Source organism: Canariomyces notabilis, assembly GCF_033297395.1.
Source record: "Canariomyces notabilis strain CBS 508.74 unplaced genomic scaffold N656scaffold_1, whole genome shotgun sequence".
Lineage (NCBI taxonomy): Eukaryota > Fungi > Ascomycota > Sordariomycetes > Sordariales > Chaetomiaceae > Canariomyces > Canariomyces notabilis.
In genome coordinates this window covers 964,829-988,635 of record NW_027041823.1, presented here as the reverse complement: position 1 = coordinate 988,635, position 23,807 = coordinate 964,829, and the positions used below count along the sequence as shown (strand labels likewise).

The 23,807-nt window shown below is 55.1% G+C and overlaps 11 protein-coding genes across 11 annotated transcripts; 6 read left to right on the top strand and 5 right to left on the bottom strand.

Annotated features, from left to right (window-relative positions):
- Window positions 1–358: 358 nt before the first annotated feature.
- N656DRAFT_840966 (uncharacterized protein) lies at window positions 359–3,095 on the top strand (the record flags this gene model as incomplete). The annotated part of the gene is made up of 4 exons (XM_064818971.1): window positions 359–855; window positions 945–1,189; window positions 1,535–1,672; window positions 2,150–3,095. Exons 1-4 carry the CDS (start codon window positions 697–699, stop codon window positions 3,093–3,095), a joined length of 1,488 nt encoding a protein of 495 aa, XP_064674841.1. The 5' UTR covers window positions 359–696.
- A 27-nt stretch (window positions 3,096–3,122) lies between these two features.
- N656DRAFT_773347 (ribosomal protein S19) lies at window positions 3,123–4,348 on the bottom strand. Its single transcript, XM_064814045.1, has 4 exons — window positions 4,273–4,348; window positions 4,065–4,141; window positions 3,555–3,851; window positions 3,123–3,486 (listed from the first exon to the last, which is right to left on the bottom strand). Exons 1-4 carry the CDS (start codon window positions 4,285–4,287, stop codon window positions 3,417–3,419), a joined length of 459 nt encoding a protein of 152 aa, XP_064674840.1. The 5' UTR covers window positions 4,288–4,348; the 3' UTR covers window positions 3,123–3,416.
- A 385-nt stretch (window positions 4,349–4,733) lies between these two features.
- On the bottom strand, window positions 4,734–6,240 carry N656DRAFT_773346 (glycoside hydrolase family 53 protein). Its single transcript, XM_064814044.1, has 2 exons — window positions 5,375–6,240; window positions 4,734–5,317 (listed from the first exon to the last, which is right to left on the bottom strand). The coding sequence occupies exons 1-2, from the start codon at window positions 5,974–5,976 to the stop codon at window positions 4,867–4,869; spliced, it is 1,053 nt and encodes a 350-aa protein (XP_064674839.1). The 5' UTR covers window positions 5,977–6,240; the 3' UTR covers window positions 4,734–4,866.
- Window positions 6,241–6,357: 117 nt separating this feature from the next.
- Window positions 6,358–7,711, bottom strand: N656DRAFT_833597 (GroES-like protein; the record flags this gene model as incomplete). The annotated part of the gene is made up of 2 exons (XM_064818690.1): window positions 6,358–6,646; window positions 6,716–7,711. The coding sequence occupies 2 exons, from the start codon at window positions 7,709–7,711 to the stop codon at window positions 6,449–6,451; spliced, it is 1,194 nt and encodes a 397-aa protein (XP_064674838.1). The 3' UTR covers window positions 6,358–6,448.
- A 1,025-nt stretch (window positions 7,712–8,736) lies between these two features.
- N656DRAFT_793769 (glutaredoxin) lies at window positions 8,737–9,610 on the top strand (the record flags this gene model as incomplete). The annotated part of the gene is made up of 2 exons (XM_064817201.1): window positions 8,737–9,220; window positions 9,279–9,610. The coding sequence occupies 2 exons, from the start codon at window positions 8,737–8,739 to the stop codon at window positions 9,608–9,610; spliced, it is 816 nt and encodes a 271-aa protein (XP_064674837.1).
- Window positions 9,611–11,126: 1,516 nt separating this feature from the next.
- N656DRAFT_24814 (uncharacterized protein) lies at window positions 11,127–13,188 on the top strand. The gene has a single exon (XM_064809000.1). The coding sequence runs from the start codon at window positions 11,257–11,259 to the stop codon at window positions 12,928–12,930; it is 1,674 nt and encodes a 557-aa protein (XP_064674836.1). The 5' UTR covers window positions 11,127–11,256; the 3' UTR covers window positions 12,931–13,188.
- Window positions 13,189–13,254: 66 nt separating this feature from the next.
- Window positions 13,255–14,279, top strand: N656DRAFT_24811 (uncharacterized protein). The gene has a single exon (XM_064808999.1). The coding sequence runs from the start codon at window positions 13,415–13,417 to the stop codon at window positions 14,117–14,119; it is 705 nt and encodes a 234-aa protein (XP_064674835.1). The 5' UTR covers window positions 13,255–13,414; the 3' UTR covers window positions 14,120–14,279.
- Window positions 14,280–14,669: 390 nt separating this feature from the next.
- Window positions 14,670–17,689, bottom strand: N656DRAFT_773339 (kinase-like protein). Its single transcript, XM_064814043.1, has one exon. The coding sequence runs from the start codon at window positions 17,527–17,529 to the stop codon at window positions 14,965–14,967; it is 2,565 nt and encodes an 854-aa protein (XP_064674834.1). The 5' UTR covers window positions 17,530–17,689; the 3' UTR covers window positions 14,670–14,964.
- An 869-nt stretch (window positions 17,690–18,558) lies between these two features.
- N656DRAFT_786051 (ribosomal protein 60S) lies at window positions 18,559–19,020 on the bottom strand (the record flags this gene model as incomplete). The annotated part of the gene is made up of 3 exons (XM_064816488.1): window positions 18,559–18,605; window positions 18,664–18,799; window positions 18,862–19,020. The coding sequence occupies 3 exons, from the start codon at window positions 19,018–19,020 to the stop codon at window positions 18,559–18,561; spliced, it is 342 nt and encodes a 113-aa protein (XP_064674833.1).
- A 528-nt stretch (window positions 19,021–19,548) lies between these two features.
- On the top strand, window positions 19,549–21,105 carry N656DRAFT_743353 (uncharacterized protein; the record flags this gene model as incomplete). The annotated part of the gene is made up of 2 exons (XM_064812855.1): window positions 19,549–19,906; window positions 19,966–21,105. The coding sequence occupies exons 1-2, from the start codon at window positions 19,901–19,903 to the stop codon at window positions 21,103–21,105; spliced, it is 1,146 nt and encodes a 381-aa protein (XP_064674832.1). The 5' UTR covers window positions 19,549–19,900.
- Window positions 21,106–21,619: 514 nt separating this feature from the next.
- On the top strand, window positions 21,620–23,399 carry N656DRAFT_24423 (ribosomal protein S8e). Its single transcript, XM_064808994.1, has 9 exons — window positions 21,620–21,776; window positions 21,843–21,861; window positions 21,965–22,346; window positions 22,424–22,455; window positions 22,515–22,537; window positions 22,590–22,638; window positions 22,783–22,823; window positions 23,115–23,198; window positions 23,258–23,399. The coding sequence occupies exons 1-9, from the start codon at window positions 21,774–21,776 to the stop codon at window positions 23,291–23,293; spliced, it is 669 nt and encodes a 222-aa protein (XP_064674831.1). The 5' UTR covers window positions 21,620–21,773; the 3' UTR covers window positions 23,294–23,399.
- Window positions 23,400–23,807: the final 408 nt, after the last annotated feature.

Sequence of the window (23,807 nt, the reverse complement as noted above, 5' to 3'; positions counted from 1 at the left end):
TTTTTTTTACCAATTTCTAGTGCTCTACTACTGCTACTGCCTGGCGACTGCCACCGACCGGCGACTGCCACTGCCCGGCGACTGCCACTGCGAATTGACTGCGATTGCGACTGCGACCTTTCCGACCGACTGACTAGGGGTCACGTTGCCGAGGTCCAAAGAAGGTTAGATTCATTTGGTTGGCCAATCAATGGCCGTGCCAAGGTCCAAAGAGGGTTTAGCGTAAAGGCTTCAGCCAATCATGCTGTAGAACAGTTAAGCTGCTAGAACCAATCAGAGGACGGGAAATTGACAGGGCTTAAGTCCTGGGACGGGACGGGATTTTGGAGGGTTAACCTAGTTTTCTTACGAAAACCATCTTGGTGCAAACGCCACAGCTGAGGTGCAGAGGGGGACACGTCACGTGCTGCTAGCGCCACAGCTTCTACAGCTACAGTGGTCAACGCCGTGAATGCAGCTCCTTGGCAAATAGCTCACCATAGCGGAGAGCGGAACCATCCCGAGCGGCTTGGTCTCCAGCAAAGCAACACAACGCTACATATAACTATCCGGAACCGAGCGATTCTCACAAACCCCGCTGCGCACCCAATCCAAGGGTTGCGACCACCAATCTGCCGTCGAGGGACAACCCCTCGGCCTCTATAGCTCGACACCCTTTGCCCTACATTCTTCCGATCGATAACCATTGAGCCATCAATGGTCGCAGCCATGTCTGCATTCAGACAGAGATTTGCTCAAGTTGCCCGGCAGGCCCGGCCGCTCCGGCCAAACGGCGCCCGGAACACGAGATCGTACGCTTCGAGCCATGGCGAGCACCACGAGCACCACGCCCACAATGTTGAGGAGTCGCTCGGAGTAGGTCTTCTACCGCTTTCTGGCAGCGGTTGGCCAGAGCGCGTCGAGTCTCGATGGCGACGGAATGAGGCATTAACAAAGCGAAACAGATACCCGTCTACCTTACGCTCGGCGTGATCCCTGCCTCCATCTTCGTTTACTGGATTTCGCGGCCCGGCCAGGATGGCGAGCTCTCGACCATGCACAAATGGTTCCAAAAGATCTCCAAAGAGTATGGGAGGGACTGGGAACAATCAAACCATCTCATGACTGCCGCAATCGAGCAAGCGGCGCACGACAGGCACCTTCTTTATGGTGCCCCACGAGGCAGGCATTTTGAACTGACCTATCCCGAGTATGTGATTCCATCCTGCTATATCTCTGACTTCGATGGAGTGGGAAAGCCAGACCCAGTCAAGGGGAAGCAGTGTCTCTTGGGTTTAGGCAATTGAGTACCCGCTTGCCTCCATTGTGCGAGGTCATCCACAGAGCGTGGCCCTTTTGGGCTCTCATGCCTGGGCAGTTGCCGTCGAGACTATTGTCTCTAAGAGCCGAATTTCTCTCGGCGCGCTTTCCCGGACCTCTAAGAGAGTGTCTGTATGCGTAGCATTCCCAGACTGGCAACCTTTCTTCCTGGCGTCATGGCTTTCGCCCTCAGACAAAGCTCGATTGCTGAGTGGACGCTGACCACGTGACGCAGGGCCTTCGGACATGGATCTCAGATGAACGTTCCGGCCGGGCACTACATTAACTTGGACAAGGTCATTGCCCACTACCAGAAGCAGCATCTCGACGACGAGGCACGGAAGGCAAAGAAGCTGGCCGCGGCTTCTCAACAGTGAGCTTTGGGAACTAAGGTGGTTTTTTTGCGCAAAACAATACCCACTTGTCGGTGGCTCCTGTACCCCTTGCTGTACATACGATTAGACCGCGAGGCAATCGTCACCCGCAACCTCACCATCCTTCACTTGCACCTTTTATATCTATAAATTTGTGACCCCTCTGTTGTCGCCGAGCGAGTTAGCCTAGATTTGAGAGGCCTGGCTCTTTTCTCCCCCTTTGCATCGTGAGTAGAGTCGATGCTCGGATCAGGCTCGACCCAATTGCCGCCCAACATCCGGAGGCTCAGCTGACACCCTCGTGATGCCGGGGGCTCCGGGGACGGTTGCGGGTGAAGTTTTTGATGCTTCGAAACAGGCAAAGGCAGGTGATCCACGGGGCTCTTTATTTCTCCCCAGGCCATTGGCCCTCTTAAACAAAGCCTTGTCCCGTTAACCGACCACACTTGTGTACAGCCTCCATCCCAGTTCCTCAGCAGCGCTCCCCAAGATGCTCCCGCCGTGCGAGTCGGCTTTGTCAGCCCTGCCATCGGCTACGGCCTCTTCGCCGCGCGGGACTTTGCCAAGGACGAGTTCATCTTCCACGAGGCGCCCATGATGACGGCCCTCTTCAACGAGAAGTTCTCGGCCGACAAGAACCTGATGCAGAGCCAGGTGCGTTCGTACCGCGCTGTCCTCGCCGGTCCCAGCCGGGACGTGGCGACGGTCGCCTTCCCGGCCCTCGCCGCACGCACCGGCATCGCCCCGGCGCCGTTCGAGGAGGCCGCCGACATCCTGGCCTCCCCCGCTGAGATGGGCCGGTACCTGGTCCACGGGCGCTTCGCCGGCTCGACCGTCACGCGCGAGGAGTACCTGTCGTATACGAGTCGTCTGCCCGTCGCGGCGGCGCCGTCCGAGAAAGACGTCCGCGAGGCTTGTCTGGAGTTTTTCAAGCAGTATGCCTTTGATGTCCGCCGGGCCGCTCGTGCAGGCGTTGGCACCGCTGCCGCTGCCGCCGCCGCCGCCGTTCCGGGAGCGGGGGCGGGAGCCGCCACGCACAGAGCCTGCATCTACCTCCTCGGTTCGCTCATCAACCACTGCTGCACTCCCCAATCCACTGGCGCCAGCACCGCCTCCATATCATGTTCGGGCCTGATCAAATCCACTTCCACCAGTTCTGCCAAAAGCAGCAGCAGCAGAAGCAGCAGCAGCAGTAAAGGGCCCAACTGCTCGTGGCGCATCGGCCCTTCAGGGCTGGCGCATTTTGTCAAGCCGCGCCATATCTGCGTGCAGGCGCGGCGGGCGATACGCGAAGGGGAGCAGCTGACGTGGGACTATGGCAAGAGGGAGAAGGGGTTTGAGTGCGAGTGTGATACGTGCCGCAGTTCGGGCTGGTTTGGCCCCGGGTTGGGCAATCTGGGCTACCTCTGCACCGTGCTGTGACGGGGCAATCGTTAGGTGACAGTCATAAATCATGGGCTGAGAGCGCTGTTTTCAATTACGGAGTACTGGGTATGGAATAAAAGAACATTGTTGGAATTGTTGGTATTTTTCATGCCGGTCTCACAGAGTCAATGCGTCATTCATTTGTTTGCTTGGCCCTGGAATGCAGCACTCGAATTGCTCCTTTGCACTATCTCGTTCATCCCTCTAGGATAGATAGCGTAGGCATTGCGACATGAATCAAATGCCCCATGAGCTGAACCGTGTCCCGTTTCGCCGAATCCATGACTGAATGCAAGAACCACCCATATCCCACAGCCCTTACTTCAGAGGAATGAAACGAGAAGAGTGCGTGGCACCGATACCTGGTCTACCGTGCTTGACAGGCTTGCTGTGAGGGTTGTCAGCAATCCGCTAGCTACCGTTACACTTGTCCCACTGGAGAAAAGGGCAACGTACTATGAGATCGAGAACTCGCCGAGGTAGTGGCCAACCATCTCAGGCTTGATCTCTACCTGGTTGAACTCCTTGCCGGAGTAAATGCCGATGACGCTGCCAATCATCTCCGGGACGACGATCATGTCGCGCAGGTGCGTCTTGACGAGGTCGGGCTTCTCGTTGGGCTTGGCCTCCTGCTTGGCCTTGCGCAGCTTCTTGATCAGGCCCATGGGGCGGCGCTTCAGGCCCCGGTTGATCTTTCTACGCGCGCGGGCGTGGACGACATCGCGGAGCTCATCGGAGCCGAGGTCGAGGAGACTGTGTGCAGGCAGTCCGAGTCAGCGGCTTTTGTCCTTTGCTCTTCATGTGAATGAAATTCCTGATCCGATCCAAAACCGTCCCGAGCGACCCCTTCCCCCATTTTCCCCAAACTTTTCCTCCTATCGATGGCGATGCCAGGTGCCGGAAGCATTGGTCGTTCAGGTCGATTGCTGCTTGTGTGATTTGGGAAAGCGGAAGAGGGTAACCTACGCATCAAGGTCGATGCCCCTGTACGAGAACTTGCGGAAGGCTCTCTTCTTCTTCAGCTCGGCAGCCTCCTCGGCATTCTGTTACTTTGGTGATTAGCCAGATTGTTCCTCCAATGCTGAGAACGTAGGTGCGTTTTTGGGAAGCGGCATTCGGCGACACAATCCGGGCGATTGAAGAGGGCAGAATCGACGCAGGGACAGAGACATACGTATTCGTCAGCCATCTTTACGGTTGTGTCGAGGATCACGATTTCGCTCTATTCGATAGTGCTGCGTATCGAAGAGCGAAATTCTGATTGTCGCGATGATGGAGGTGGATTTGACTGCGGGCGGTTTCACAGACTGCGCACTAGATGGTTGGGTCGCTGCCGGCCTCGAGCCCCACTGGCAAATTTCGTAGGGTTCTGTGCCCTCCCACACTCCGCCTCAGGGCGACTTTTTGGGGTTGTGGCTGATGTGGCTGACCAGATTAGTCATCTCACCTACGACTAGCCAAGCGCAGGCTGTGCAACCTCCAACAACCCTCACCATTCGATCAGGTAAACCTCGTCAGGTTCTTCGAGGAATGCTGTGCTGGCGAACTGCCAGTTCCATCAACCCTTTTATCTCAAAACAGATTGTTTAAGAACCACCAAAGTTCAGATTGGATTTATAATTTACGAAGAGCTGCGAGTATATTGATCACACCGCTTTCCCACTACGCCGACCTGTGGTTCTACGGTCTACTTTCCGTCATTATATTTGAGGCATATCATGCTGCTGCGGACGTCGGATATTCTCAATCATTCAACATTACACTGGTTCTAAATGTTCTTGAATACCGACAAGCTCGACAGGGCCTGGCCCGACTGAGAGAACATGGTGTTGTCGTAGCACGACGAGCCCAAACCCGCGTTGTGAATCCAAGCCGGCTCCCAGTAAAACAAGCCTACTCCGCGATTCACCGAGGCGACCACGTTGGCCACGTTTGTGACGTACGTCACCTGCCCTGCAACTGAGAAAGGTATGTTCCGAACGTCCGAGGGAAAGGTGTATCGTGGGTTGGGGCAAGATGTTGGCCAGTTTGTCTCGACGACGGCCACTTCCTTGCCCCATGTGTTGACCATGTTGTTCAAGCTGGTTTTCAGCGACGCTAGGGTGGCCGATTCCGAATAGAATGGGTAGAACGAAACGCCCATCATGTCAAAGTCTGACAGTTCAAATGTCCCCTGCTTCAGGACATTTGTGTACCAGTTGTTCTGGGTTCCCCAATTCCTGCATCTTCTGTCAGTGCGCCGCGCCATCACTGAGTCCCAAGGGGCTGCTTCTTACCATCCATTGTCGAGATGGATCATGATCTTGGGCTTCGGGCTGAGCCTCGAGTCTTTGATCCCCCAGGCAGCAGAGCGTAGCAACCGCGCAATGTTGCCCCAGTTGTTGGTCCGACCCGTCGGCCACAGCAAGCCGGGGGTTATTTCGTTTCCGATGGACATTATCGTCGGCTGAACGCCGGCATCCTGAAACCGATTTGCGGCGTCTAGGGTGTAGTTGTACAGCTTCCACGACAGGTTGTCGATATCAGTCGGCCATCCTGACGGAATGGTTTGATGGGCAGGGTCCGCCCAAGTATCACTGTAGTGGAAGTCGATGTACACGCCCAGGCCGACAGCCTTTGCTCTTCTCGCAAGCGCGATGTTGTAGTCTAGGTTGTAGTTGCCGTCCCTTGGATTGACCCAGACGCGCTGCCGTACCGTGTTGACGCCGTTTTCGACAAGGATCTTCTCCAATGGCTGGGCATTTCCGTTCACATTCTTGTACGAGACACCAGCCCTCTCCTCAACCGTCACCGAAGACCAGTCCACACCTTTGTAGGTGAGGGCGGCGTTGGCGGTTGAATAGCCGAGCAGAATAGCCGGCAGGATTGACAGCATCATCTTGGCAACCCCGAGCGTATTGACACAGAAGATTGACTGGCAGTTGTCGGTGCTCAAGGCTGACGAACGCGCTTAGTATTTATCAAGGACAGCCCGAGGTATGTTTTGAGAGACCAGCTGGAGGAAATTAAGGCGCAATCCTGGAACAACCCCAGTGGAACCTGTGAGATATGGAGAATCGGCTCGCATCCCGTTTGGAGGAGTGTGTCCAAATTCCAGAAAGATGGTCCGAGGTGTGCTTGTTTGAACCACATCTATTGCTACGCCAATCTGTCTATATACAACCCTGTCAATGCCTGTCAAGACGATGAACTCGAGAGTGGCACGCTTACATACAGTCAGGCCCGAATATGCCACCAATCACACGGCAGTTCGGCCCATCATATTCCGGGATAACATCAGGCAAGATGTTGCCGTCTCAACCCGGCAGACTTGACAACACACGGTCCGGGCAGCATCACCCAACTCTTTTCTAGGCCTCTTCTTCCGCCACCCTCCATACAAGCTTCTCTCCCGACGGAGCTTGGTTCCTGAGGAGGCTGAGAGCAGCCTCTGCCCGCTCAAGGAGGGTCTTGCCTTCAACAATCTTTAGGGGATTCGGCTTAACCACTCCTTGCTCCAACAGGGCAGGCACAATCTCTGGCTGGAGGTGGTCCTTGAAGAATTTGTTCTTAAGACGCATATTAGTGGGCTGCTGCTATCCAGGACTTATCCAGGAAATATGCCAGACAAAACGTACCTCAGCATAGAAATGCGTCCTCGTTCCGATCAACTCAACCCCTTCCTTCCAATGTCCGACCAGAACCTTTGAAATGTCCATCTCATACTCGGGCGCCCGGTCCTCGGCGGCATGGACATTGATCACAGGAAGCATGACCGCAACCTTGGCCCCCGACTCCGCGATCTGGGTCAGGGGGCGCAGCGTGCCATCCCTCGAGCCGATGCAGTCGACAATAAACGGCACTTTTGGCGTGCCGGCCACCCCGTCGAGATACCTCTTGATCTTCCCCACCACCACGTCCTCTCCCTCCCTATAATCAAAGCACTCCTTGGCCCCCAAGCCCTTGAGCGTAGCGTGATGCCGTCCGCTCGCGACGGCGAGCACATGGGCGTACCCCCAGTGCTTTAGCACCTGCACAAGGTACAGGCCGACGCTGCTGGCGGCGCCCCAGACGAGGATGGGCGCGGTCCTGAACGCGGCAGGCGGCTGCCACCCATCGGGAACCGGCCACGGCATCGCCAGGCCCAGGTCGTGCGTGGCCGTGTGCATGGCCGTGACGAGGTTCGTCGGGACCGACACAGCCTCCTGCGGGGTCAGATTGGGCGGCAGCTTGCTAACCCTCCACAGCGGGACCGTTATGTACGGCTGGAAGGTCGATTCCGCTTCCACCCCGTCCATTGTCATGCCGAAGACGACGTCGCCTACTTGGACATGAGCCTGTTTGTTTTGAGGGGTGCTGTTGCTGTCGTTCGGGTCTGAGTTTGACCCGACGGCGAGGACGGTGCCGGCGAAACTGCCGCCCATCAAAAAGGGATACTTGTTGATTAGCAGGCCGCCATCGGCGCGGTGCAGGTCCAGAGGGGTCGAAGAGGTCCACGTTACGTGGATGAGGGCTTCCGAGGGCTTAGGGGGGACGGTGGGCTGGTCGATGATGCCGAGGGGCTTGCGGGGACCCTCGATCATGGCTACGGCCGGGTGCGTTGGGGGGACGGAAGGGGGAAGGGAGGAGGCCATGGTGTTGTTTGTTTGTCAAGGTTTGGTTTGGGACGGGAGAAAGGGGGGGTCAAGGGGTTGGGTGAGACTGTGGTATGTTTGGCTTTTAGGTGAGTCGCTCTCGGTACAGGCGAATGGAACGAGCGGATAGTAGTTAAGGTGTGAACCGTCTCAAAGTTCATTACGACTACCATCAACTGAGAGCCAGGGTATATATATCTTCTCCTCTGAGGTCTCAATCCTACCTGGGGGAGTGATGCCCAATAGAGTCCTCAGCCAGCATTTCCGATACTTGTCGGTGATAGATGAGCTCAAATTTGTAAGCAGAAGGATCGCTGATGTGTAGCAGCTTGCATATGAGGCCAATTAGTCTGTGTTGGAGCTCGAGAATGTTCTTGGGTTCGCTCCGCCGTTGATGCACTCTGTCTCGTTCGTCACAACACATATCGATGATCATCTTGAGCAATCACAAGCCGCTATTTCCTCGGTAGGAGGATCTCGATCCCAAGCCTGTTCGAATACGGCTCACTCATCATTAAAAGGCTGCTGTACAGTACATACAAGAACTGTGTAGAAGTGGCTGGCCGAGTCGTCACATAGTACGGAGGTACATGGTGAGTGCGTTCCGAGAACAACGTGATCATGGCTCTCTCTTGCAAGACACGAGGCGAGTGGCATTAATAATCAAGGGGAAGATCGCGCGCGAATCGCGACTGCATTGCCGGGCCCACTCCGACATCCTACGGAGAGCTACCTTACATTACGTAACAAACGCTACTCCTGAATTGTGACCCCGTTCTAACTGTTTTTGGTGTCGCAATCCTTTGATCCTGGAAAGCCACCTGCATGCATCTCGATCGCGACGTTGGTCGTGCGACAAAACACCCAATTGCATTGGCATCAATGCGCCACACACCACTGTATGCCGAGACAGCCAAACGACGTATAGCTTCGCAGCGCTTGACACCTAGTATCTAGTTAGCCCGAGAATGTGGTGCTCCTCATTGTAAACATCATACATATCAGCCCAAACGCTACTGCCCGTCATGCCCTCCCCGAGGCGTCTCCGCGTGTTCCTGTACCTCACCCTGGCTGGCGTTATCACATTACTTTTTCTCACATCGCGGGCCCGCCATGAGCGTGAGTCAGATTTCTACCAAAAGACCGTGAATGCCCTGGATAAGGGGCGCGGCACCGGCTCTGGCGGCGCGGAAGCAGGTCAGAAAATCATGGCAGGACTCGGACACGATCACGACGCGGACGCAGATGGCGACATTGACGAGGACGACGTCATTGTTGCCCAGGAGATGGCGAGACGACTCCGCGAAGCCCAGCAGCAAGCCAAGGACAGCGCGAACGCCAAGGCGCCCAACAAGCCGGACAATCCCCAGGACGTGATAGGCGTGGGAAGCTCGGCGAGTGGGCAGGAGAAGGGCGCTTTGGGCGAGAAAGAGAAGGAGAAGTTGCGCGAGACGGAAGGCGACCCCGAGGTTGAGATGGAGCTGAACGCCATTCTGAAAAAGGCCCCAGGTTAGCATTGTTTGCAGCACTGTCCGGCGAGAACGCTCGCTAATATGCTCGTCCGCAGTGATTATCTTTTCCAAGTCATACTGCCCGCATTCGAAGCGGGCAAAGGGAATTCTGTTAGAGAAGTACATCATCGAACCCGCGCCTTACGTGGTCGAGCTCGACCAGCACCCGCTAGGGCCCAAGATACAGGAGAGATTGGGAGTCATGACTGGCAGGAGGACGGTACCAAACATCATGGTCTATGGAAAGAGCATCGGCGGCGGCGACACCATCGCTGCTCTCGACACCGAGAAGGCCCTGGCCAAGAAGATCATGTCCCTCGGCGGAGACCGAATAGAAGTGACGGAGCGCTTCGTCGGGAGTGTTCCAAAGATGGCTAAGGCAGGGTAGTGGTCTTGCCCGGCTTCTGTTTTCATTCTGAGCTGTCTGTGGTGGCTACACTTTCGCCAGAGTACGAGCCGGTGCAAGCCCCGGCCTTCGATGTTGCATCAAGTTCCAAGCGCGGCCATGGAGGATGCCTCGAGTGTACTTGGGCATCTGGCTGGAATTCACTCGGGTCCCAGCATTACCGGTCGCCATGTGGGAGGCGAGTCCAGTCAAGCGGCGACTGGACTAGTGGAACTATGCACCTCCTCTGGCTAGCCCGGCTCTTACGACATCCGCACAAATCTCAATCGTGCAGTCCGCTGCACCCCGTCGAATACAGAGTCAAGGCAGATGGTTCACTGTCGGCCGTCAGAAGCCATATATCTCGCGCTAATGGTACACCAAAATGCTGGCACAACAAGCATCGGATGGCATGGAAAAGGGGGGGACAGCAGTGAAGGTTATCGACATAGCGTCCGACATCTGTGAACGCCAGGCGTTGCTCAGATCGTTAGGATTCGGTGCCTGTGTTGCGAAGGTTTCATCTGGGCATTTTACTGTAAAGTGTCTGGATTAAGGCCTCTGGATGTGACATGGCCAAGTTGGATTATGGGAAACGCCGTTATGACCGGGGCATTCCAACGCCAGGCGAATATAGTACTACTTGTACATTGTACACAGGGCCATAGCATAGCTCTTGATATATTGTGGCTATCCTAATAGGTTATATAACGCAGACTAACAATGTTCGTCGTTGGCAGCAACGGTTAGCTTCACCGATGGTGCTCCTGGCAGTTCGAAGAGCGCATTCGTTGTGTCTACGCCAAGTTCAGTCTGCTAGCTGAGCTTCTGATTGCGAGAAAGAGATGCGTTGATGTCCGATTAAGCAGGCTTGTCTCTGCCTACAAAGTATCTTTTACTTTCCACGAAGCGGACAACGGTGACTGGCATGGCGCTTGTCAAAGCGATTGGAAACCTACCTTACGGACTTGACTTATCAACCTGTAAGGCTCCCGAGTCGGCGCTGAGGAGTGTGGAAGACGAAGAAAGGCAGTCGTGCATTGAATAAGTGCCTACCTATCATCCAGTTGCCATTGAGGAGATTCACGAACTTAAGAACTGTAGAAACCTCTTGCCATACTGTCGGGTATACCTATGGGGGAAGGAGATATTTGATGTATCATGTCTACAATATCCAGCTTGGCCACGATTTTACGAATTAACGGACCTGTGATCTGGGAACCATGGTCACAGCAACTCACAAGGAGCGCCACTCGGGTCACGGTGGTTAGAGGAGGATACGCCGAGCTGTGTATGTATGGGTCTGTCATAGAACAGAGCGCAAGGACAAAGGACAGAGGTCTCACGAAGCACCCATATCAACAATTGCAGCCGCACGGCTATATAATACGCTCAATAGCCCTGGGACCATTCCGAACACCTTTTGCCATTGCTAGCCAAGCAAACAATACATCTGCACTTGCTTCAGACGGTTGATACGGAATCAATAGGTCACTTAATAGCTGGCTACGTAAGGTATTCGTTGATGCAAATAGCATTGTAACAAAGACATTATATATGAATAGCCCCATACTCGTACAATTGAGCTATTGTTTTTCTGAACTGGAGCATCACCGTTCCGAACAAAGGATCAAACGGTGGTATATAAGATGTCCAACCCCTTTCTTTCATCGTCAGGATATTCAGTCAGAATAGGTCCACACTTACTTCCAAGTCGCTACCTACCTAGTCAACAGAGATCCGACAGATCGCTGAGACAAGCCTCTCCAAAAAGATTACACTCTAATCCAAAAGTAAAACAGATAAACCGCGAGAAATCATTCCAGATGTGTCTCATGGAGGTTTTTGAGCACCGCGTCTGTCGGCACCGCGTCAAGAGCGGAGTGGTTGACAAATGCACAAAATACTATAGTCTGGAAGCAGCGGCGAAGAGGTCGATGGACTCGGACTTCGACTTCTATAGCTGCGGGACACTGAACTATGCCATCGTCCAAAAAGATGGTTTCTGCTCTGACAACTGCCCGGCAGTATCGAAGACAGCCAAAGAGCCCGCTCGAAGGAAGAAAGAAGCTCGCGAGGATGCGAAGAAACAGGAGCGAGGTAAGGTCCTGTGGGGACGGAAGGAGGGGAGGGAGCAAGCAGAATTGCGGGATAAGGAGGGCAAGTTGAGGATTACACCACTCTGGGAGACGGCCGTGGGTGGAACAGCTGCTCGCAGAGCGCCTGATCAGCCACCGGCCACATCGACACCTCGAACAAGGCAATCGATGCCACAGAGTGCCCCCCCTCGGCTTGCAGACCGCCCTCTCCACCCCAATGCCTTGAGCAGCCCACCACCCCATTCCAATGCACTTGAGATACGAGCTGACACCAACCGGCCAGACGCATATAGACAGGGAACGCCAAGCCGACGGGGGGTGCCTGAAGCCAGGTCCCCGGCCGTGACGAGAGGCGTTGCCAGAAATCAGCCAGTTTTGGTAAGACCCCCAGCTGTTTGCCAGCCGTCACGGGCAACTTCCAGCAACGCCCTGTGTCATAATCATCAGACGTCAAGTCTTCAAGCCAGGCCACCCCAAACACAGCAGATTCGACGGAAACCTGTGCCGGGCCAGAGAGCCGGGACATACCCTCCACCACCATCTCAAGAGCATGCGACGTCAGATCTTGAAGCCAGGCCGCCACAGGCACATCAGATCCGGCGAAAACCTGTGCCGGGCCAGAGAGCCGAGACATACCCACAACCACAATCTCAAGCGCCACCGTTTTCACTAGAGGATTGTGCAGGCCCTCCGGTCCCGCCAAAAGACCCGCCGAGGCGGCCATATCCCAACGTGGCCCCTCCCCAGTCTACCGCGGCCAGTGCATCAGACAGGAGAACCCCGAGACAAGCATACGGGGAAGTTGATCCTGAGCTCGTGCCAGCGCCGCTGTTTGCTAATCGTCAGCCGGAAAGAGCAGCACGACGAGACCTGACGATACAGGGAAGCAACCCCTCGCCGGGTGTTAGAAGAGATCCGGTTGCAGTCGAAGGTTACCCGCCGAATCCCAGCATCGAGCATGGGCGTCTACCCGCACGGGCAAGTAGTCATCCACCAGCAGCGATAAGGGGTCCGGTTGCAGTCGAACGTTACCGCCCGAACCTCATGTTTGCTAACCAGAGGCGGGCAGCGGAAGAAGCGTCGAAAAATCCAGGGACTCGAAAGAGTAGGAACAGCACCCGCATCCTTTGCAACTTGTTCAAAAGGCGGAGCCCCAGCCCGGATTTTGTCAGCCGAGATGCAGCACGGGTTGAACAAGGACGGGGTTCTTCTTGGCGCAGCTAGAATAGGTACATAGCAGGTAAGCGAGGGTTTGGTCCCCGGGGGAGATGGTGCTAGCCCGCGAGGGTGGACTTCAATTTGCTCTTTCCGTTGCGTTTCCATTTGTTTGGGTCAGGACATCCAGAGTAATTATACACGATCAAATAATAGCATTGCCTTAGTATGAGTGCAAATGAGTGAAAAAGAAACAATTCAGTTCATTGTGACCGGTGGTTCCAACAAAGACTGAGTGATGGCCGTTGATAGGAGGATGAAGTCGGGTTCCCCATTCGCTCACCTCGGTGAAGACCCCTACCGCGTGTTAAGGTGTGGGTCCACTTTATTTCTCCGAGCGGATCTCACATCTTCATCCAATCCACTGAATTTTGCACGTCCAATCCCCAGCGACTCGCGGAGCCGAGACCGAACAGAGCATCGCGGCCGCCGCCGGAAGAGAACTTTCCTTTCCTTAAGCTCACTCAATTGGCCGTCAGCAAGCCCACCAGCCATGAGCAGGGCACTGCTGCGCTCCGTCCTGGAGCTGCACGCTCCCATCAGCCGACTCGTGCCCGCCAGAACGACAACGACAAATGGACCAGCAGCCGCGTCAACGGCCCGCTGCTTACTGCACCAAACGGCCCAGATTATTGAGCCGTCCCATCCCGAACCGCCCGTGATCCCGAACAATGGCCAGACGAAGCAGCCACAACATACCACTTCCGCCGTCTCCTCATCATCATCACCACACCCAAGCCAACATCAACAACAATCACCAACAGAAGAACCCTCAGCCAGCCACCCGCCAGGCCCGATAAGCGAGTCAGTCCGCGCCCTACTCCCGCTGCTGGCCGCGCAGCCGGGGCACTACATCCGGGTGCACATCCACGGGCGGGCGTATCTAGTAACCGAGGGCGATTCGGTGCGGCTGCCCTTCAAGATGCCCGGGGTGGTGCCGGGGGACGTGTTGCGGCTGAACCGGGCGAGCGCGCTGGGCAGCCGCGACTTCACGCTGCAGGGCGCGCCCTACGTGGACGAGCGCCTCTTCGAGTGCCGCGCCGTCGTCACGGGCACCGAGTCGGAGCCCATGCGCATCAAGATCAAGAAGAAGCGGCGCTGCCGCCGCACCAAGCACGTCCGCAGCAAGCACCGCTACACCATGCTCCGCATAAGCGAGCTCAAGGTCTGTCGCGACGCGGCCGAGATTGAGAGCTGAAGGGAGTTGAGGGGGATTGCTAATTTGGGGGCTTGGAGAGGGATATAGAGGGTGGGAAAGTGTGTGCTGAGTGGGCGGGAATTAGGCTTTGGGTTGGAGGAAGGGAGATACCGGTAGCCGGTCCGCATGCTCTTATGGGAGAGGTCGTCTGGCTAGGTTATTGGCCCTTTGCTCCCTCTCATTCCATGGCGATGGGCTGGCTTGATACGATCCTTCGCAGGTACGACAATGGTCTCGACTGCACCGCCCTCAGATACCATGTGGCGACCTGTGGAGGAAGACGACACGCTTTGTAAGATGAGGGATTGAAAACTGTCATATGTATCATATACGATGCACCGTACTGTACAAAAAACATGAACAGCTGGAGCTTTGCACTGGTTTCAAGATGGTATCAAACTCCTCTCCTGTCAACTCAGCAAGCCCTCTTGGGTATTATGCGGGCGGTAAATTCCAGTTTCTTATCGGATATCTAGGGCGGGCAGGGAGTACGACGGAGACATCGCATGACTTGAGCTTCGTATGCGAGCCGAATGTCTTCTACATAGCGACCAATTAATAGGGACAGGTTCTATTCAAAGAGAAAAAAAGAAAGGCGCTTGTCATTTGATTCAAACCGATACAAGTATAAGAACTGACAACCGGTACCACAAGTCTCCTTGGCCAGGGAAAAGAGACGTGGACGACACCAAACAAGCTTTCCAGTACACTCTAACATCGGGGTATCTAACAAAATTCACTAATCCCGTACTCGCCCCAGATTATCCAACGCTGGCCCAGGATCACAACCTTTTAGCAAACACAAACCAGTGCATATACATCAAGACATTGCCCATAAGCAGGCCTTAATGCATATTCTTCAAAGCGGAAAAGTACGCCTTCCCCCAGACACTTTCCACCTCCTCCATGCTGGGCATTTTCGCCTTGCACCTCCTGACAACACTCTGTATTATCTGCCCTAGCACTTCCTCCGTCACGGGCAACACAAGGCCCTGCTCAGCCCCAGCGTACACCCCGGCATCAAACTCCCGGGGATAGAGGAACGGATCCGTCTCTGCAAGCAGCTCGTCGCACGTTGGGCGCTCCTTTTGCTCGCGGTTGAGGCATCGACGCATTGTGCGGATCAGGCTGGGCGGGACGCGGACGCCGTGCTCAGTTTTCTCTGAGAAGTCGATCTCGTGCGCCCAGCTGATGATGGCCTGGCAGCGGGCCGGCTGGCTCTTGATCTTGCCAAAGGGCGGATGGCCGTAGACCATTTGGTACAGAATGCACCCCAAGCTCCACACATCGCTCGGCTTGCCAAGCTTCATAAGCCTCCCCCTGTTCTTGATGTGGTCCTGTGCTTGTGGAAGCGCTGCCGCGAGGTTTCCGTGATTCTCCGCCAACAGTGAATACATGTGTGAGTCCAGGAGTGATTCGGGAGACATGTAGTTGGGCGTGCCGATCTGATGCTCACGGTGCACGTTGACCGTCATATCAGTCTGAAGGGCGTTTGCGATGCCAAAGTCGATAAGCTTGAGACGACCCTGGACAATGACAAAATTGGCGGGCTTGAGATCGCTGTGCACAATGTCCTTCCGATGTACTGCCCGGACGCACTCGACCATCTCCTTCCACCAGTTACGGACAAAGACTGGATCCATCCGCTCACCCTCAGGCGAGCCCTGCCGACTCCTGAGAAAGGTTTGAAAGTCGAGCTCTCCGATTTCCATCACCATGCTGAGCACCTTCTTGTCGATGTTTAATTCGTAGTCGATGAGCTGGATGACTCGATCGACTCCTTGCAGTCGTTTGAGGAGGTCAATCTCCCCCTTGTAATTCTCCACCGTCCTCTCGTCGGCCAATTCGAGGGGCACCCGTTTCAAGGCCAACATCTTACCGCTCTCGGCCGAGACTCGGTAGACCTTTCCAGAGCCGCCGCGTCCGATGCAGTCGATCTTAGCGTATGCTCTGTTATTGACTCTCAGTAGGATTTGCTTCTTCTTCATGGCTTGTGCTGCAGCCGAGGCGCCAGCGGCCGCCGTGGCAGTCTCGACAACCGTCATTTTGGGTGGTGGTGAGGCTCTTTCCGCAGCAGCCCTTTCTGCGGCCGCCTTCTCAGCAGCGGCCCTTTCGGCAGCAGCCTTCTCCGCCGCCTCTTTCTCAGCTGCCGCCCTCCGGACATCGGCAAGAATTTTCGCCATGTCAATCTTAGCATCGCTGAACTCGGATGCCTTCTCTCCGGCCCGAACGCTGCTGATGACAGCATCTATGTCGACGTTCTCGTCGGAAAATTGCAGTGCTCTACGAACGTTGGCTGACACTCCGAATGGCTTATTTTCGCCTAGAGGGTTGTTTTCTTTCTCCTGGAGGGCGTGGTTGCTGAAGTCCAGCTTCCGATGCTGGCTCCCTGGTGTTGAAGCAAGTTGGCGCAGTACAGCCCTGACAGGCTCCTTTATGCTGACGGGGCTACCCTCACCCTGAGCGACGGCCTCTTCTTCGCTCTGGCGTCTGAAACCGCGACGGGCTGGACCGCTAAGAAAGCTTCCGGGCGTCACCCGTTTAAGCCGCATCGACCCCTGAGGGGCTACAGCGGGCGCGCGTTCGCTGCTGGAAGCTTTCTTGGCCGAATGCTGGCTGCTGTTACCTGAGATCCTGACGGTCCTCACGGGCACCGGTGGCGTGTTGACTGGGGAGGGCACCCTCGACGGGGCCTCCTGGCCACTGCCTTGAGAGGACTGTCGAGGTTGCGAAGCGAATCCAGACGGCGAATGAAGAGCTGGATGAATTGGAGATGGCGGTCGGGATGACGGCAGGCCCTCGTTTGCATCGTGTTGAGGTCTTGCGACTGCATTGCTGCTGCTGCTGCTGGTACTGGATTTGTGATTGCTAGAGCTTAAATTAACCAGAGATTGTGACCGCAATGACGACAAGTCCTTATTTGTGTCGCGTCTGGTGCGGGTGATGACGGCAATGCCATTGGCGCTCGTGCTCTTGCTGGCAGAAGCTGGGTTAAGAGGAGAGGGTGCCCGTGACGAGGGCAGGTCCTTGCCGGTGTCCCGTTTGGTGCGGGTGACGCTGATGCTGTGACTGCTGCTCTCATGCTTCGTGCCAGAGGCAGAGACACCATATGTCCTGCCGCTGCGCGTCGTTGGCTGATGAGAGGCGGTTGTCGAAACCCGGGTGCTGCTACGGGTGGTGCGAGACGAGGCCGTCTGCTGAGAAGCGGCCGCAATCGAACCGCGGCTGCCGCGCCGTGTTCGCGGCTGTGGGACGATTGGAGATTCTGGAGAAGGGAGGCGGGGAGGTTTGCCGTTTGCTGCGAGAGAAGAGCCGCGGTCGCCGCTTCCGTTGAGTAATGCCTTGGTGTAGGCGCTCAACTTCATGGGCACGGGGATTTCCCCGTCCGAGCTGTCGTCGCTGTGCGTCATGTCGACATGCGACCGATTGAACGTCCAATTTCGAAGTGATGGCTTTGTCTTTGTTTCTCAATTGCCAATCAATTCGAAGCTTGCTGATTTGCAATGTTCAATGCTTAGACCTCGAAGCAAGTGTGCGGCATGTCGGGTGTGTGGGAGAGGGACAAGAAGCTGGAAATCTGGGGAAAGGCTTGGGCCCCCTGTCGCGTAGACGTGGTCAGTGCAGAAAACAACGCGTGTTGCCGGGTCAACCAGAATGGATGTGCAGTCTGTCCAAGGTTCGTACCCCTAGTTATGCTTCCAGAAGTGAATCACATGCAGAGATATCAAAATCAAGACAAAACTCAAAAATGGAATAACACTGTTCTGTTTGCACCTCCCAGCACGCAAACGCTCTCGATAGTTACGCATAGGTAGTCGCAATCAACTTAAAGACTCCTAAGTTTACTTATTGCCAATTCTTGACCACTAACCCTAACCCGGTTCTAGCACTTGTATGTACCTTAGGGTAGGTGGAGGCTGGAGCGCAGCCATTTGCATCTTGCGATTCACCTTAGACAAACTGTCCTGGCATTGTACAACCAGAAACTGTGACCCATTACAGCTTGAGGTTCCCAAGGTTCGCTGCCTCCGAAACAGGATAGAACAAATGGCGAATCTACGAAGGTCGATCGACGGGTGCATCCAACTCCAAGTCCCATTTCATATAGCGGTGACTCGGTTCGTTTTCTCAACAGTCAAGACGCAACTCCTTATGTCAGTGGCATTCGTGCCACGAATCGAAGATCATTGAGACCATCATTGCATGCGGAACCACCAAGGGTAGGAGCTGATTGTCCGGAGAGACCTGGCACGTTTATTGGTCCATCTAGATAAATATCTGACGCAGCACGGTATCGCAGACCGATCCCTCAACTTCAAGCCATCTGGATCCGCAGTGGGGGCGTACCATGCGAATGACGTCGTAAGTCGTGCGCATAGATCGTCAAGCCTCTCCGGAAAGCCTGCACTGCGCTGAGTGATGCCCAGGCAATAGCACGCTTAGTCGAAAAGACCGAAGCCCATGTCCTCATCGGACTCCTCCTTCTCTGTACAAAGTATTAGTATTATTGTAGACGACGCAGAATGAGCATTTTGGGTGCATGCCTTCTTCCTTCTTCTCCTCCTCCTTGGGAGCCTCAGCGGCCGCGCCGCCGGCAGCAGCACCACCACCGGCAGCAACAGCGCCACCAGCGCCGCCGGACGGGACGGAGGCGAGCTTAGCGGAACCCTCAGCAATCAGCTGCATCGCAGAATGTCAGTAAACTAACTCCCCAACAGCTTGAGTGGACTGTCCGCTCGCACCGTGTTGATGTCCTTGCCCTCAAGCTCAGAGAGCAGCTTCTCAAGACGCTCATCGTCGGCCTCGATGCCGACGGACTCAAGGACGCCCTTGATGTCGGCCGCCGAGGGAGAGGTGTTGCCGCCAAGGCCGAGAAGGAGGTAAGCCGCCAGGTGCTTCATTTTGCTTGATTTCTGCTGCTGTCGTCAGTCGGCGCCCATCCACAATTGTTTCGCGGCTGGTGATTTAAGCATTGAGAGAGTAATACGCACTTTGGGAGAGGTGTAGAACAAGAGAGGTCAATCAAATTTAACCGCAGGTTGAGGCGGAGAAAGACTCTTCTTGGTTCTAGTCGTTGTTGGCGGGTTTGTCGATAAGTTCTGAGCTGCGATTTATTTGCCAATTCTGAATATTGTGAAAGCGCATTTCAGGACCCCACCAGTCAGGTGACTCCCTTCCAACGAAAGTTAGGGCAGAGTTTTGCTGATGTAATCCTTCGCTCGAAGCCAACCCAGTTAACCAAGACCAAGGTCCGGCCCACCAGCAAGGTCGGCTCCACTGGCTCCACTGTGGGACAGCGAGTCGGGTACGTACCTAGGACTGGTCGGCGGGTCGTCCTCTTATCGCTGGATCGGTGACACTTTTCTCCGATGACAACATCTAGTTATTGGATGCCGGCATTGTTTCCAAGTGGTTCTTGTACCGTCGGACTAAAATTGTTAAGCCCCCTCCAGTAGATAAAACGGCTGTCGACCACCGTTGACAGGCAGCCCATCGATCACGCGAACTCTCTGCTCTTTGACGAACCCACCAGCTGTATCGCTTCGCACCAGTCTTTTGGCTCAAGAAGCGCCTCTTCAAACCCTCATTTTGACCGTGATACGGCATTGGCTTTCACTGTATTGAACTAGGCGCATCGAGAGGCGAAGCGATAGTGGCAAACCTGTGAGCCGACTTTGGCGCCCTACATCGATGACTCCGCGCCGAAACTCGGTGTGAGGTTGGGGAGGGATCTGTCAAAACCTGAGCTTTACGACTTGGCTCACGGCGCCCGCGGTCAAAATGCCGGTAAGCACAACCGCGTTGCTGGGGTTGCGAAAGAGCTGTTGCTCACTGAACATGTCCAGATCCTCGATTTACTTGCGTCAATTTCCGGCGAGAAGCCGCCGCCACCGTCGAACCCCGCCCCTCGGCCCAGTGCACCATTGCCCAAGCGAAAGGCGGAAGACGAGCTTCGCACCGTGGGGGTGAAGGTAGCTCGCGCCCAGCCAGCAGCGGACACCTCTTTACGCCCAAATGGCCAATCGTCTAAGCCATCCCATCCACCTGGCGATAAACCTACCGTGAGCTCCAACACCAAGGCCGCTCCGGCGCCACGGCCTGCCGTCAGCAGGCCAGTGCCAACAGAAAAATCCAACCTTGCCGGATCTAAACCTCGTACTACGGGGTCCTCGAGCACAAATGGGGATAAATCGTTGCCATCGCGGCCGGCTGTCAACCGTCCAGCGCCTGGAGAATCTGCACCGCCAAGAAAGCGGTCGTATAAAGAGATTATGGCTCTGGCAAAGGCGAATGCGGAGCAGAGGGAGTCACTGGGCAAGATCATCCATAAATCGATTGACCGGGGGATGACTATGAAGGAACGAAAGGAACTGAAGGCTGGTGATGCGCGAAAGGCGAAGACGGCGACCCCTGGTCAGAATGGTTCTACCACGACGCCTTCGCGGGACGCAAGTAGAGCGTTGGGCACACGGAGTAAATTCCCATCCGGCCAGATTCCCGCCAAGAAGACAGAGTCGGTCGTGGAAGAAAAGAAAGTCAAGAAGGCAGCGCTAGCCACGACCGGGTACACGGGTACTGCAAGGCCTCCTCCCGGGGCATCAGCACCGGCGAAAGGGGGTGCGGTCAGACGTTCTGGCTTGGAGCCTCAGTCTCGCGAAAGGTCTCGATATGGCGCGCCGAGTCGGGGCTCTCGGAATAGATACGACGAGGAGGACGATGATTTGGACGACTTCATAGAGTACGACGATGAAGAAGACGAGCCTGGGTACGGAAACCGGTACGGTTACGGATACGGCTCTCAAGAAGATGAATCTGATATGGAAGCTGGGCTATCGGACATTGAGACCGAAGAGCAGCAGGCCGCCCGGTTAGCCCGGCGTGAGGACCAGGAGCAAGAGGAATTAGAGAAGCGGCTGAAGCGAGAAAAGGAAGAACGGAAGCGCAGACTGCTCCAGTCGGCAAAATCGAAGGCTGGCGCCCGCTGATGGCTAGATTTTTGTCGCTCACGGGGGCGGTATTTCGGGCGAGACTGATTTCTGGGGGCATGCGGACACGGCGTTGAGTTCAAGACGGGGCAACCCAACGGGATACCGCATTAGCGTTTGGAGTTACGGGTTGATAGTAGCGTGTATAGGATGCATCATTGCGGCCGCTGTATTCCATTTCACTGTAGCCTGTAATAGGCATGCTTCTATCATCCACAGCGCTCTAATGCGTGGTCTTTGATACTTATAAATCGCATGGCCAGCTATCGACGGCTATGATATTATTTGAGACTACACAATCTTCTTCCCTGGCATTCCCAGGATATCTACACACGTATGTATGCCAGTTCTACTTTCCCAGGTACCTAGTATATTTGTGCATCACTGAGGAGATTGTTGTACTTGCGGCCTTCGATGTTCTGTACCTTCAAGTTCACCTTATGGGTACCAGCCAATCAACGGCCACACATACCTAGCTGAGCCCCACCAGTCTTTGAGTGTCCGCCACAGCGATAAGGAGCGACGCCAGTCAATTATTTTTTATCAGCAGGTTCCCGCATCGCATGCTGGGCGGTATTGTTCCAGCGAACGACGGATTGTGCAACACCTGACTGCCCTACTCAATTCTCTGACATCTTAAGTCCTGTTCGCGGGCGCCTAGACTCACCATGGTCTGTGTCTCTGCCTATAACCGCAGATTCTAACGGTGTCGCTAACCACCTACTTCACCTCTACAGCCCCAGAACGAGTACATCGGTATGCTTCCTTCCCCGGACGCCACCGGCACCCTCCACCGAATCCCAAGCGCCTGGCCGACCCGCAGCAACATCAGGAAACAGATACTGACAAAACTTCTCAGAGAGACATCGCAAGCTCCACGGGAAGCGCCTCGACGCCGAGGAGCGGGCACGCAAAAGGGCCGCCCGCGAGGGCCACAAGCAGAGCGAGAATGCGCAGAATCTGCGCGGCCTGCGGGCCAAGCTGTACGCCAAGCAGCGGCATGCTCAAAAGATACAGATGCGCAAGACCATCAAGCAGCACGAGGAGCGCAACGTAAAGGGTGCCCCCGCCGAGAAGGAGCCGTCCGACCCCATCCCCGCCTACCTGCTCGACCGTGCCAACCCGACGACGGCCAAGGCGCTGAGCTCGCAAATCAAGAATAAGCGCGCCGAGAAGGCCGCTAGGTTCTCGGTTCCAATTCCCAAGGTCAAGGGGATCAGCGAGGAGGAGTTGTTCAAGGTGTACGTGCTCGGGCTGTCACTTTGGTTGTACCAAAGGGGGAACAGGCCGTGGGCAATCATGCTGACAGAACGAATAGTGTCAAGACGGGCAAGAAAACACAGAAGAAGGGTATGTTTTTTGAACGGACAGTCTGTTTTGCTCCAGGCGATACTAACTATGAGCAACAGGGTGGAAACGTGTCGTCACCAAGGTTGGCTTCACCCAACAACGCTTGGAACTTTTAGGTGTTAACCCAATTTCAGCCCACCTTTGTCGGCCCCGACTTCACCAGACGGCCGGTTAAATACGAACGTGAGTCCTTGTGTCGCCGTTGCTTGAGCCAGTGTTTGGTCTATGGTGGCTTGTCCCAGGAGGGTTTTCTCTCCTACAACCTGGCCTACGGCCCTGGGCTTGTACAATGAGAGCTGGCAAATAAGAATGCTGATCGTCTCGCAGGCTTTATCCGTCCTATGGGTTTGCGTTACAAGAAGGCCAATGTAACCCACCCAACCCTGAACGTGACAGTACAGCTGCCCATCCTGGGTGTCAAGAAGAACCCCAGTAACCCTCTGTAAGTCGTATTCGAGGTTTTGTATATCTGAGATCGTGAGCTGACACTCGCCAGTTGTACGTCATCTTAATGGATTGGCCAGGGCCTTGTTTCTGTCGAAAGTACTAACTTTAGATAGACACTCAATTGGGTGTTCTAACTAAGGGCACAATGTGAGCCATCCTTGCTCGTACGGTTACCCTTTGGAAAGCCATCTGACAAAGTACGCAGAATCGAGGTCAACGTCTCCGACCTAGGTATTGTCACGGCATCCGGGAAGATTGCTTGGGGCCGCTACGCGCAGATTACAAACAACCCAGAAGTATGCTATCAGCCTCCACCATGTTGTTTGTTTCAGGTTCTAATCTGTTTATTTGGCAGAACGACGGCTGCTTGAATGCTGTCCTCTTAGTATAGCATCAGATGATCGGTTTTTAGGAGCCCCATGTGCCTCTGGGGTAGCTTGGCCAGCAAAGGGCAGGATTTCTTGCATGGGCATGGCGTTTGGTGTTAAGGACCCGGTACTAAAAAAAATTCATGCTTCTTGTCTCCAATTATCGGTGCATTGCCAACATTCAAGACACGAATGGACAGCCTTGCGCGTCGGCAGGTGGAATCACGAGTTTAGTTACATGGGGTGGAGAACTGAACAGAAAGGCAGTGCAATGAAGGTGACTGTATATCGGTCAAGCCCATATCCCGTCGCTGCGCACTGCATGTTAACTTGGCCTTGATACGGGATAGCAAGAGGAAATCCACGAGAAAGCCAGTAAAGTGTCCCATGAATCTTCTTTCGAAGAAAATGAGACGGCATTTCGTGGTCGTGTCTTGCAGATCCGCAATATCCTACCCGCCTAGTCAAAAGATCCTCCGTCCAATTCCCAGGTGCTCTCGTTCCCCTAGGTAGTCGAGAGGTGTGAGCCCACGGATG

What these genes read in the sequence shown, in the direction of transcription:
- N656DRAFT_24811 (XM_064808999.1), top strand. Translation starts at nt 13,415, where the DNA reads ATGAGCAGGGCACTGCTGCGCTCCGTCCTGGAGCTGCACGCTCCCATC.
- N656DRAFT_24423 (XM_064808994.1), top strand. An exon ending in GAGGAGGAGTTGTTCAAGGT is followed by an intron (nt 22,347 to 22,423) that starts GTACGTGCTCGG and finishes CAGAACGAATAG; the next exon opens with TGTCAAGACGGGCAAGAAAA. An exon ending in ACGGCCGGTTAAATACGAAC is followed by an intron (nt 22,639 to 22,782) that starts GTGAGTCCTTGT and finishes ATCGTCTCGCAG; the next exon opens with GCTTTATCCGTCCTATGGGT.
- N656DRAFT_24814 (XM_064809000.1), top strand. Translation starts at nt 11,257, where the DNA reads ATGTCCAACCCCTTTCTTTCATCGTCAGGATATTCAGTCAGAATAGGT.
- N656DRAFT_773346 (XM_064814044.1), bottom strand. Translation starts at nt 5,976, where the DNA reads ATGATGCTGTCAATCCTGCCGGCTATTCTGCTCGGCTATTCAACCGCC. An exon ending in ATCCATCTCGACAATGGATG is followed by an intron (nt 5,318 to 5,374) that starts GTAAGAAGCAGC and finishes CAGAAGATGCAG; the next exon opens with GAATTGGGGAACCCAGAACA.
- N656DRAFT_773347 (XM_064814045.1), bottom strand. An exon ending in AGGGGCATCGACCTTGATGC is followed by an intron (nt 3,852 to 4,064) that starts GTAGGTTACCCT and finishes GCCTGCACACAG; the next exon opens with TCTCCTCGACCTCGGCTCCG. An exon ending in GGCGAGTTCTCGATCTCATA is followed by an intron (nt 3,487 to 3,554) that starts GTACGTTGCCCT and finishes CAACCCTCACAG; the next exon opens with CAAGCCTGTCAAGCACGGTA.
- N656DRAFT_773339 (XM_064814043.1), bottom strand. Translation starts at nt 17,529, where the DNA reads ATGACGCACAGCGACGACAGCTCGGACGGGGAAATCCCCGTGCCCATG.